Source organism: Cavia porcellus, unplaced genomic scaffold, assembly GCF_034190915.1.
Source record: "Cavia porcellus strain 051 isolate PalLab524CR breed Dunkin Hartley unplaced genomic scaffold, mCavPor4.1 scaffold_10, whole genome shotgun sequence".
NCBI lineage: Eukaryota > Metazoa > Chordata > Mammalia > Rodentia > Caviidae > Cavia > Cavia porcellus.
Window position 1 is genome coordinate 36,924,605 of NW_026947493.1, and position 13,768 is coordinate 36,938,372.

General features: G+C 37.5%; 1 protein-coding gene across 8 annotated transcripts in view; it reads right to left on the bottom strand.

Annotated features, from left to right (window-relative positions):
* Tasor (transcription activation suppressor) overlaps positions 1–12,158 on the bottom strand; it is an 82,633-nt gene extending 70,475 nt beyond the window's left edge. For 2 of the 8 annotated variants that reach the window (XM_063257312.1, XM_063257310.1), the window contains exons 1-4: positions 11,503–12,151; positions 3,567–3,712; positions 1,208–1,300; positions 264–336 (exon numbers count right to left, since the gene is read on the bottom strand). In XM_063257312.1, coding sequence (XP_063113382.1) covers positions 264–336; positions 1,208–1,300; positions 3,567–3,712; positions 11,503–11,836 — 646 coding nt within the window. In that variant the 5' untranslated portion in view covers positions 11,837–12,151. Of the gene's footprint in view, positions 1–263; positions 337–1,207; positions 1,301–3,566; positions 3,713–11,502 lie in introns of all 8 variants that reach the window. The other 6 variants (XM_063257313.1, XM_063257311.1, XM_063257315.1 and 3 more) reach the window with 5 other exon arrangements.
* Between the last annotated feature and the right edge of the window lie 1,610 nt (positions 12,159–13,768).

Sequence of the window (13,768 nt, forward strand, 5' to 3'; positions counted from 1 at the left end):
AATCCAAATAAAATAGAGAAAAAGCATCACATTTTTCAAAATCACTTAGACTCTAAGATAATAAAAAGTTAACTTTGATCAATCAGAAGCATGCAAACTCAAACAAAAGATAAAGCCGGTTTTACATTTCAGAACCTGAGGCTAGTCTCTCTTTCTGGAAACATAATAAAGCATGTACAAGTTTAATTACAAGGACTACTGCAAAATTAATTAATTTTTTTAATAGTAACTTAGTAGTAAATATAAATGAAAAAGAAAATTACCCATGGAAGGACTGCCAAGAATTGTTATTTTGGAATGGCCCACCTGCAATCCTTTTTCACATATGCTTTGAACCTAAAAAAGCAAAACACTTCACTTTGCAACCATATTATTAAAAAAAACAAAAAGTAATTTGTAAGTTTGTTTTAAATAAAATCTAAACTTCCAAGCTACATACAATCTACATTACAGACATTTCAAGCATATGTATCAGTTTATGCACAAATATGAATGTGAAACTGACACTTCCAAATAACCACACTTGCAATTTATATTTACCGTAGGTATGAGACACCCCAAATTCCTGCCTCTCACAAACGTAACCAACCACTTTTAGAATTAGAGCCAGCAAAACACATAAAGTAGCTCCATCGAAACATCATTAAAAGAGAGAGGAAAAAAAAAATTGTTCCAAGAACACACAATCAACAAGATAACCTTTTTAACAAAGGGAAATGTATTATTAAGCAAATTCCAAAAGAAAACAGAAGTGGTCAAACAAAAAAAAAAGTGTATCTGAAAATCAAATTACAAAATAATTAATAGTTGTTCCCTCTAAATCACTTTCTCTACTTGTAACAAGAAAAAGGTAGCCAGTGCAGTAGCACCTGCATGCAATCTCAGCCATGTAAGGATCTGAGAGATAGATTTTTTTAAGTTTAAGGCCAGTGTGGACAAGTGGGGGGACCATGGTTTAAAAAAAAAAAAAAAGAAGCTGGAGATATGTTGTGCTGATATAGTGATATATGCCAGTAATCCAGGGCAGCCTGGGCAATGTAGCAAGATCCTGTCTCAAGAAACTTTTTTTAAAAGGGACCAGGGATGTAACTGAGTGGTAAACTACTTCTGACGTGTGGAAGGTCCTGAGTTCAACCCCTGATATCAAGGAAAATAAAAGCTTAAATTGAAATATCCTCCAATTGTTTTTAATAAAGGATCAACTCACCTGACATCGATCAACCAAGAGAAATGCATAAGATTCTGAAAGTTCCTTATCTGGACGACCATCAGACTTCAGTTCTCTTCGCTTTTCTGTAAACTAAATGAAACTGAATCTATAACTCCTCCAAATATGATTGTTTTATTAAGCTAAGAGTTTTGAGAATTTTTTTCAGAAATCTCAAAGCTACCAAAGTAGAAATGGTCTTTACTCTACTTCCATTTTTTTTTCCGAGTTACAGGCACTTTATCCACCCAATGCAGTCAAGTAAGTTGCAAGTACTTATCAACTGTAATCAACTGTACTGTATCAACTGCAAAGTTTTACTAAAATTATATCATACTACAATTCTCCTATAGATTATTTTTTTTTCTTTTTTATTGGTACTGGGGATCGAACTCACGACTGCCTACTTGCAAGGCAGGTGCTTATGCCGCTGAGCTAAATCCCTAGCCCCATCTCCCATAGATTATAAATTCGTGATCTAGTTATCTTTGTATCTTCCACTTTCACAAGGTATACTGTAAGTAGTAAGCGCTTTACTGTTGACATCTGCAGATGGCAAGGGGCTCTAGGGAAGAAAAGGGGGGAGTAAAAAGGACTAACACGTGCTATGTACAGGTACCAGCTCCCTATGACAATTGTATTCATTATGTATCACAAACATGTATAAATAAAAGCATTTTAAAAATGAAAAACAAATCTGTTGAATGACCAACTAACTCTAGACTATAAACTCACTTAGGACAAGGAAAAATGTTCCCTTTAATAACTTTTCTCAATGCAAAGCACATAAGATGTATATATTTACATATTTACATGATTAAAGCACAATTTACATGATTAAAGAGAAAACTGTTAAGTCATTCTGAAACTTTAGGCTTTTACTTTTAGATATATTTACATTCAATCATAGAAAAATTGACTTTTTTTATTAGTATTCAAGCATTATTGCTCTTTAATAACATAATTAATGTACCTTCAAACTAAATTTTTACCTGAAATTAACAAATAATCCTTATCATACATAAAACCAGGGCTGGGGATTTAGCTCAGCGGCATCAGCGCCTGCCTTGCAAGCAGGCAGTTGTTAGTTCGATCCCTGGTACCGATAAAAAAGGAAAAAGACAAAAAAACACCATACATAAAACCACACTGAACTACTAAAGTTTTCATTTTCTATAGAAGCCAGTGACATTAATACCCTTTAGAGATTCTTTCAAATTTAAATTTGGTAACACTTCCTTAGCCAACTTGTAAAAGTACAATCAGTAATATTTCATAGCCACTAGAAAGTATACATGTAAATGGCAGGCATGTGTTTTGGTACATGCCTACCAGGATTCTGGGAGGCTAAGCCAGGACAGCAACTTAGGCAATACAGCCAAGGTAACAGGGCAATTTAGCAAAACCCGGACTCAAAACTTAAAAAACAAACAAAGAGTTAAGAATGTTCATCCTGATTCTGAAAAAGTTCCTTCCTCAGTTCTGAAGCAGGGAAGTCAAGAAAGGAAGAGGAGAAGTGGCAGGAAGAAGAGGGAGATGGAAAAGAGAGATGGAAGGAAGAGAAAGACAGAAGGGGGGGAGCACAATGGCCAGGTACAATGGCATTCCTGTTGTCACAACACTCTCCCAGCACTAGGGAGGTTGAGGCAAGAGGATCACAGAGTTCAAGGCCAACCTGAACTACATAGTGAAAACCTGTCCTCAAAAGAAAAAGCATAACATGTTAAATATTTCTAAATACCTCATTTATATTACCTCAGAATATACATATTAGCTATTCCTAAATCAAAACTCAACTATCAAATTTGTACATGAATCTTAATTCACTAATAAGGTGAATACCCTAAGAATTTCCACTAATAAAATAACCAAGGTAAAATAATCAATCTAGCCCCCAAGCAATTTTGGGAAAAAAAGTTATATTGTTTTAAAAGAAATGTATTTGCTTGTATTACCTTCCAATTTAGACATTAACATGTACTACAAAAGCAAAAAGCTTTATGAATTTATAATTAAGCCATAACAAAGTAAATTATGCTTAAGACTCAATTTCAGAAGGTGATTTTATATAATCACTCATTAATAATTTAAAGCTGGGCATGGTGGCATAATGCCTTTAATCCCAGTACTCAGGAGGCTGAGGCAGGAGGACTGCCTCAAGAATTTAACGAGTCAAGAATTTAACATGGCCGATAAATGCAATGTTCAGCAACACTAAAAGAAAAATGAGATATCATTTAAACTTGTATACCTTTCCATAATTTGGGCTTCCTTAAAAAGTGTAATTTCTAGAGAAAAGGATTTTCAGGTTCATTGGTTCTAAAAATAATCTTAGAATAAGTAACAATTTTAAACATACCTCCTTTTCCAAAAGCTCATTATGTATCAAGCACACAGGTTTGTAATGAAAATTTGTCACTGAAGATGGCTCAAGGTAAGACGAATGGAGAATATTTAAAACATCTTCGAATTCTCGAGAGCCTGGAGTTAATGGCTGGAAAAGTGCTAAAATAAAAAACACCATTAAATTTAACATTATTCCATCTTAAATGTAGCTTCTTCTAATTTTTGTGGGTTAATCTAACTTTAAATAAATGGAAAAAAATGTGACATGCGAAAGAGATACTAACTTCCTAAAAAAAAAAATGAATAAAACTAGCCACCTCGACTGATTAGTTCCTTTAGCAATGAGGATCTAGCCTACAAGAAGACTGCAATTTTGCACCTTACGCATGCTACATTAGGCAATCTAAATCATAAGATTTTGTGCATGTATTCAACTTATTTCAATTATTTTATGCTGAAGAAGTATGTCTAGGACTGTTATTTCAGCAAACTACACCATAAGTGAAAGCATATCTATAAAGTAAAATGGTTGCATTTACTACTGAAATTGGGAATATAGTACACTGCATCCAAAGAATTTTATTACCAATACAAAGTAGTAGGACATTTATTATATGAAAGCAAAATGTTCAGCTATTAGGCTCTGGAGTCAAGCGTAGTAGTCAAACTAGATTTATCATTTACTATTTCATGGATGATGTTATATAACTAACTGTAAAACAGAGAACTCCAGCTATTCTAATGTCTATTATTTGGCACATGCCATATATAAGACAATTCACAGAAAAAGTTCTAAGCACACCATGTGGTGTAAAATATGTAGGTTTTAATTTCTCATGCCCTCAACCCATTCCATGTTCCATTTAATCGTTACACACTCAACTCCAAATATCCATCTGGTTTGGGATTACTGATCTATTGAACTTTCAATTTTACACGCGAAATATTTTAATTTACCAATAAAATTCAAACATCTGTGCAAATTTATATAATTTTTCCCCAAATCAAAAAGAAACCACCTGTTTTTCACTGTAAACATAACTATTCACTGTAACTATATTATATTCAGTATATTTTTTAAGATACTGTTTTTAGTAAGAGCCAATAAATCTGAACCAAAATACTCCTGGGTCACTACCAGAAAGTATCTGCTTCTACATCATACTTACAACCTTGTGCTTGCCAGACTACAAACTTTTAAAGTACACATTCTAGAAGCTTCTAAATAAGCTGTTTTTATTGTATTTCCTACACATGACTATTAAGGTTTTTTAAATTTAAAAGACACAACATCAAAAGATATGCCTATTCACTTGTAATCCATGCCACAGAAATGTTTGTAACTATGTATAAAGCTGGTTACCTACTTTGGGTCGCAAGCTCACAAAGGAATGTCAACTGAATAACACAATTTAAAAAATATTTTAAAAATCACATCAATAGAATAACACCAACCAAAATACTAAGAATCAGCTTTTGAAAAAGCATTTAAGTACAAGACTACTAAACACAAAGTATCCTATAATCTAGCTTATAGATGTATTCAATATTGATTTTAAGCTTCATGAGAACAAGAACTGTACCTATCTGTTCGTTATTCATCTTTCCCATATGCCAGTAGGTAAAAATGTGAGTGGTGGGAGGAACTAGGCTGAGTAGTTGAAATAAAGGAAGCAATGGGAATAAACTTCTCAAGATATTTTTTATACTGAATACAAATATAATCTACAACTATCAAAATGATTGCCATTTTAAATTAAAATTCATTCATGAATTCAGTGATATAAAAGAACAAGAGCTCAGAAAAGAGAAATGCATGGTCTCAATTTTGTTTTATAAAATGTACTAGGTTTTAAGATGTAGTAGGGTAAACCAACATTTTATTGACAACTATTTCTACTAAACTGTGAAAAACTTGCCAAATGAAACAGCATATGAAAGTCTTCATAGGTTTTCAAATCCAAAAAAAGCCAAGTTTGAATTTCAAAGTTTCATGGGTAACTTTTGTTTCCATATTGACAAAGTGACTTCAAATATCTAAAATCTACCAGGAAATATCTATTGGTTTCAAATTTCTATGAAACTCACAACGCTACATAAAAAAAAAAAAATTACTTTCTTTAATTCAGCTGCCCTAATGCTATTTCCACCATCATTGTAATCATGAAATTAGTCAAATATAAATTTGTATAAGCTTTCAAATTTTCATCAGAACTGTTTAGCATTTCCAAGTCATTTTAAAGCAACGTTCTATACAGTTGTGGCAAATGTATTAAAGACACCAGAAAAAAAATTCTTGTAAAGGGATTTATAGTTTTAGAAACAGCTGTATGATTTTAGGTCTAACAATACTTGTGCCCTAGGTATTTTATACATAAATCCTCAATTTATGAAAGACTTCTGTTCTGGGAGAATGTTCGTAAACCAGACTCATGTAACCCAGCAAAGCGAGTGTTATACAGCACATAGGTGAATGTTTACAACTGGAATGTTCATTAAGTTGGGAATTTATTGTATCTTGAATGCCTCAATGACTTTACTAGTTAAGCCAGAGTTATCATTTGCCTAATTTTTCCAACGATTATTTCTAAAACAATAAAATACTGTAATTATTTTTAAGAATTTCAAGTTGATTGTGGTAGTTTAGAAACTCACCATTTTCTTAATGTATGTGGTCTATCTCAATATACAGCATCTTGTCACTTCTTTTAAAGAAAAAAAAGTGTATATGTATATATGTGTGTGCATATATATATGTGTGTGTATATACTTTTAAAGAAAGTAAAAAAAGTGTATATGTATATGTGTGTGCATATATATATATATATATATATATATATATGTAATCTCATTATTAGTCATTACTTGAGGAAACAATAAACTATCATGGGACTATCCAAACAGCGAGACTCATACATTTCACATAGGTAAGACAGTACCCATACAGAACTAGGACCCAATGGTCATTGCATCTATTAGTAGGTCACTATCACTTTTCAGATAGTAACAGCTTTACACGCATTAGGTCATTTAATCATCAAAAACATCTTATGAAATTCAATATAATCATTTCTCAAATAAAAATAGCTATCAACTGTTGGCCTAAGAATACAATGCCACGAACAAGGAAGCTGAGATTCAAATTCAAACTGTCTAGCTCCAAAACTAAGTAAAACAACAATGTATATATAAGTATTAGAGACAGAATCTCTAATCAGGTCAAGAGCTACAAAAATGTTTGTCTTATTTTTATACCAGAAAATAAAACAGGACATTGAAGCACAGCAAATTAGCTAAGAACAAAGAATCTGATTTCTAAGATTACCCGTATGCTCTTTCAAACCTCACATTCATCTTCCTTCAAATCTCATTTCCTAATTTTCCTACAGAGGTAACAGACCAAAAGTCACAACTAGTAATCTTTTTCTGTTTATAAAGATTAACAGCAGTAGCAATAGCAACTTCTTTCACATTAAGAAAAGTTTAATTTTGCTTGATTTCCATTAACTGGTATCAGAAAGATGGCTGAGTTAATTTCTAATCACACAAAATTTCCGTACTGAAAGCTGATTACCAATGAACACAGATTTCAAAAGACACTTCAAGTGCTCACATTTTGGCAACACATATACTAAAAGGGCACTTGGTAACTTTTAAATCAGATGAGGAAACTGATAGATATTGTAAGAATCAGAACTGGATGGTGCACAACTATAATCCCAGCACCAAGAGAGACAGAGGTAAGAGGACTGCAATTTGAACCCAGCATGGGCAATTCAGATTTTGCAAGACTCAATCTCAAAACTAATAAGGACTTGGGATATAGTTCAGTATTTATTATAAATCTGGACTCAATAACTAGCATTACACCAAAAAAAAAAAAAAAAAAAAGGATGGCTCCCAGTAGGCCACCATGCTATCATAAAAAATAATTATCAGTAACATTCAAGAATTAAGGTTCTGTTTTAGCAGCTGACATAGACATAAAACTTAGGTGTTCCTTAATCAAAGAAACATTTTCTGGAATTACTTTTATCAATTTATTTAGTATTAACAAGACTTTTGTGTTATGCACACATGCTAAACTTAAGATGGACCACTACTATCTGACAAACAGTGTATCAATTACTATAGTTTTCTAACTGAAAGTAATGCAAGGAAAAGGAGAAAATAATTAGCAAGGGTAGGAATCAAAGATGTTCTGTAGTTGAGTCCACAGCTGATACCTACTAGTATTAATAATTAGGATATAATCACTGTTTGTTATTCAGAATAATTACAATGCTTTTTAAAAAAATCACCTCTCAGGGCCAAGTGGTATATCAGTGGCACGAATGAGTTTGATTCTTGGTTCAAAAAAAAAGTCACTTTTCTTTACTATAAAAACTTTTACAAAGCTAGGCATAGCAGTCCATGCCTATAAGCCAAACACTCAGGTGGCCAAAGCAAGATGATCTCCAATTTTAGGCCAGCCTGGACTACCCAGTAAAGCCAGGTCTCAAGAAAAGAAGAAAAAAAAAAGTCAGGCATAGTGGCGCATGTCTGAAAGCCCATCAGGAGGTTCAAGCAGAAGGAACACCATAAGTTTAACTGAGGCCAGTCTGGGATACACAATGAGTATGATCAGCCTGAATTACAAAGCAAGATCCTATCTCAAAAACAAAACAACAAAACATGAAATCTTAGCAATAAGTTTGAACATAGTGCAGAACTAGCAATTATACTGATAGAGGTCGAAAAACCAGTACCAACTGAAACTCCACTTACTTAGAGGTAAGGACTGATGAAGGAAAATTTTACCTCCATTATCTACAATTTATCTGTTATGTATTTTTTAAGTAAAAAAAACTAGGTTGTGTCTACACTGTCCTGCTTAGGTTTGCTTAAGGGAGATCTAAGGTTCTCAGAATCCAGTCATCCATACTTAACTACTGAAACACAAAGGAAATTTCCTTAAGAATGAGATTAGCCCTCAAGGGCTTCAAAAAGTTCACTACAAATTGATGAAGGGAAAGAGGGGTTGAGAAGTAGAATGGGCATCTACTTTCTTGGACTATACCATTATGAAAACTGGAGCAAAAGAGCAGTTAATTTTTGAGACTTCCTTGTTGCCCCCAAAGAGTTTCCTTTGAGATTCCCTTTCACGACAAAAAATATTACCAACTATTTTACAGAAATAATTTCTTGAGAAATTTGTAGGGAAAAACTATCAAATACAATACCAATTTTACTTAATCCAAAAATCTAATTTACTAGATTGAGGATAAAAATAGGAGATGGGGAAACATAGTAACAAAATGCAATTCTGTAATTTAGTTCAATGTAAAGACTCTTTTTGCGCTACAGAAAACAGCCCAATCAATAAATACAACACCAAAACCAGTATATGCTCCATCAACAGGCCAATCAGTAATCACTCATTAAGCGTGTTTATGATGAACATAATTTACCCATGTCAAAATTCTCCAAGGTTGTATATTATTTCTAAAGTTAATAGGGGAAGCAGGGCACTCCTGTAATTCCAGCACTCCGAAGGCTGAGGCAGGAGGACTCCCACGAGTTCAAGGACACCTGGGCTATGTAATGAGATCCTGCCCCAAAAAACAAAAATTACTTAATTTCATAGAGAGGAAAAAATCTTTTTTCCCATACAAATAGTTCAGCTCAAGAAGTATTTATTATAAAAAATGTTTAAATTCTAATTCCATTTACCACCAAACTGACAAGTGACCTGATCACCAAGTACCTTCTCAGTACCTTAGTTTCATCTGTAAAATGGGAATAGTAACTACCACCTAGCATTGTTATGATTTAGGTAACATGTAAAGGGCTTTAAAAAATGCCCACAATTTTTTAAGCACTAAACAAGTGTGTGCTAATACTACTACTCAGTTAGAATGGCAGTATTTTGGATGCTATGTTACTGTCAAGATCAAGAAAACAACCTTCTCAGTCAAATTATATTTGCAGAATTTTACCTTTAAAGTATGAAAGCCTTAATCTTAAATTTCACAGGAAAAGTAGTCACAAAGCCCTGTAATACTTAAAATAATCAAAAGAACTTTTGCTATTACAAAGTTCAAGATAGTAGATTTAGATGGTCCCAATAAACATAGCCAAATCCTACAGATAGTAAGCGGTCTTTACAAGTCTTCTAAATGTTTGGAAGTGTGAAACCAGTAGTATTGCCACCATTTATGATTTTTCTAAAAATAATGAAAAGTTCAAATTCATGCACTAACTTCTCAGCTTAGCTGATAAAAAGCCATGGTGGTATACTAGCTGCTTATTTAAATTCTAAACTGCTGTTGCACTACTTGAACAACTTCTGCTCAGTGTTTAGAGAAAAATTACTCATTTTCACTGAACATGAAAAAAGCCAGTTATCTTTTATCTCTAAGTGAAAATGGAAAATATACTTTCCCTAAGCAATATCCAACCTCCATGGAAAAAACTGGTAGGGTTTACATTTCCCTATTCCTCAACTATTTCCACTTCCAATGTATTCAACTGAATCCTATTTCATAACCAACTCTGGATTTTATCTAATTTTAAAATCACACATTGCTCCATGTTTAAACGCAGTAGTTAAGTCTAACCCAATTTTCTGACTTTAACAAAAGATAAAGGGTGTATAATGGTTTGTCCATATTAAGACACCTAAAAGGAAACAAACTTCAAACTGGCTTTCATCAAGTTGAAAAGCCTACCCGCAAAATCAGAGTTGATGCCTGTTTCCAATCTATACTCTACCAGTAATTTCACATGGACATCTAACATCTCATTTCGACAACTATGTATCTTACGTTATCTGACACCGTGACCATCCTAAAATACTGCTTAGTGGACGAAGGGTAACCATCTTTGTTAACAAGGTTTCTCACACCAAGTATTTCTTTGGCTTTGTTATCCAAACAGAAATGAATTTTATTTGTACCTTATTCATAAAAAGTCCTAATATTCCAATTGTGCAAAGGGAGCTGTTACGCACATGCACAATGCTTCAGCCAAGACTCTTTAAGTCACTAGAATTCACGACCCAAAAAAAATCCCTGTTTTCCAAAGTAAACCATAAAAAGTTATAACTTTAAACCAAATCCAAAATATCCAAAAATATTGGAAAAAATACTCTAATAAAAAATGGTAATAATTGTGTTTTACAATATGGTATCATAGTTAAAAAGGTAAGCATAATTAATATAAACTTCCATGCTCGTTTCAAAAACTGTGACAAGCCTTTTTTTTTTTTAAATATGAAGTTCAAAATCAAGGTTGGCGACTCGTGGGCACAAGCGAACTCATTTTTTTCCCAAAGGGAAATCACTGCACCAAAAACCTACCTTCCCTTTCTTCTAAAAAAGAAAAGCTACACTAAGTTTGGATTTAAAAGAGACCTACTCAATGCTTCAAAACAAGGGAAAAGACCTATATGGAAATGAAGTGTGATGGAAAAATCGCAGTGTGCATGGATCACATCTACTAATGGAAATTTCTAAATAAGGGAAGACGCTGACATCAAGCAGATTTCAAGGAGACACAGACAGCTGAAGAATTTCCACAGAGAGAAGGGCTTGAAGTCCTCAGAATGCAACGGCCTTGGAGAAAGCCCACAATCCATGGCTATTTCCATAGCAAGACTTCTCAGAAGCATCTTTGGGAGGACACATCAGCTTCTCTCTCTGCCTTCTGGTACTGTAAGCAGGGGCGCCGAGCACCATTTTCCTTCGGGGGCCGCAGCCTTACGAACCAGCTTCCAACCTGAGCTACTTCCAACTTCCACGGGGCGCAGGGAGCGGCGGAGCGTGCTTCCACCGCCTTCCTCCCGCACCGCGCAGCGGCGGGCGGCGCCGAGTGCTTGTTTACTGTCTCGCGTGTGGGGAGAGGAGACAGAGAGGTTCTAACGGAAAGATGGAAGGGAGAGAGAGAGGGGGTTGGGGAAGAGGCACCACCTTTCTTTTCTCTGCTCTTCCTGGGGATCTGAAAACTCCTCCTAAGAGGCCTTTCGGGCTCTTCCGGGCCTTTGGGCGGAGCGGCCGCGCCCGCCTCGCAGAAGTCCTGAGGCTGCTCGTGGCTGAGGCTTGGGGCGGCGTTGGCCGCCGCGGTCTCCTCGGGCCCCGCGCCGCCGCCGGGCTCCGCCACAGCGAGGCCGCCGCCGCCGCCGCCGCCATTTTGTGGGTAAGACTCGGGCTCCGGAAGCGTCGGCTTCATCTCGTCGTCTCCTCTGCCGCCTTCCCAGCTCGAGTCCGTCGGCGGAGAGGCCTCGGACTCCGCAGCAGTCGCCATCGGCCGGCGTGACCAGTCCCAGGAAGCGTCTGCCCACTGGGGCGACAGGCGTAGGGGGAAGGAGCGGCAGGCCGGCCTCGCCGCAGAGCTGCTGTCAGCCCACCCACCACCCGCTTCCCCCCGTGGCCGCCGGACGCGCTCCCGCGCAGGAACTTCTTGGGCGCTTCAAAAGCGTACACGACCAAGGGCCGCGTCGGCCCCAGAGCCGCTCCTAGCTCTGGCAGTTCCTCACCCGGCCCCGCCACTCAACGTGCTCGCGTCGGGCCCGAGAGGGGGCGGTGCCTCACGGGCCGCCCCGCCAATGGAAGTGCGTCGTCCGCTGCAGTGGGCGCGGCTAGAGCGCGCCGGGGGGCGGAGCGTCGGGGCGCCTGAGCCCGCCAAAAGGGGCGACTGCAACGCCTGCCAAGCCTCGACGCCGCGCTCGCTCTAGGTGCGCCGGTGGCTGCGGCCCGCAGCGCCTGGCCTGTGCCTGGCCTTTTCTCGCCAGCGCTGCGGGCCAGGGAGGCAGTTTGAGCCTGGGCCTGGGGCGCTAGGCGTGGGCTCTTTTGGGCCAGAGGCCGCCTCCTCGCGAATTCTATCCGCCAAAACCGGCTTCCGAGCGGTGGGGACAGAGAGACCCGGATTTTGGGAAGCACTCGAATGCAGAAAAAGCGGGGGAGCGATGGAATGGGCTGCAGCAAGGTCTGGTTCTGCGCCTGGCCACTAACATCGCGTCGCGCGTCTCTACGGCGCAGCACTCGTACGCAACTCCCTCGGCCCTCAGCCATAAGTGCCACCGCGGCCGGGCCGCTGTTCGGCATTTTATGTGGAAACCCAGGAAGGCCAGGCTCAGTGGACCGGGTCTGCACCTGAAATCTCAGCACTAGGGGAGACTGAAGCAAGGGGATCGAAAAGTTCGAACCCAATCTGGGAAACTTGGTGAGACTGTCTCAAATTACAAAAAGGATTGGGGATCTAATTTAGTGCAAAGGTTCCGGGAGGAAATGGAGGAAGGAAAAGGAGGACTGCAACAGGCGTTTTATTCAAGTTTTCCAAGGAGCCACATCAAGACTGGAATACCGATCTCTGTGCTCACAAAGGCTAGCTATCTCCCAAGGAATTGATCAGTAATTATAATGAAATACTAATCTTTGTCAGGTAACTACTACTTAAAGAGCATTCCCAAGAGCAATAGGAAAACTGGATTCCCTTAGTAAAATCATAATTGTTTAGCAGCTGATAAAGAAAATTTTGTGTATTGCCCAACCTATTTGAATCAGCTCAGTAAATGAAAACAAATCTCAAGGGTAAAAACTTTAAATATTGTTTAAAATATGGAAAATGAGGGCTAAGTTGAGGGGAAACCGTATTTTACTTTAAATTAAAAGTAGCTCTTTAAAATTGGGAGGGCTGGGCATGTAGCTCAGGAGGAGAACATTTGCCCAGCACTGCAAAAATAAACTAAAAATAAATTAGAGGTAGGATCTCTTGGAAAGGAGCTACAGAAGATCAGAAACTCATTGGGTGTAGTAATGCACGCCTGAAAAGTCCGCACTGGGGAGGCTGAGGTAAGAGGATTGCCATGAATTTGAGACCAACCTGGGCTACATAGTGAATTTAAGGCCACCCTGAGCTACATAGTGAAAACTTGTCTCCAAAAAAAAAAAAAAAAAAAAGAAAGAAAGAAAGGGCTGGGGTTATAGCTCGGTGGCACAGTGCCTGCCTGGCAAGTGCAAAGTCCTGAGTTGGGTTCCTGGTACCCCTTCACCGCAATCAAACTCAAATGTTGTGGTCCTAATGTAATTTTTTTGTTGGTTCATTAAAGACACCCCTCAATACTCATTTTTACCAAAGTGAAAAGCCCTGAGCACAGCTATGTCCAGACTTCTGACCTACAGAAACTGCAAGATGATATACAGGAGTTATTTTAAGCTACTAAATTTGCAGTAATTT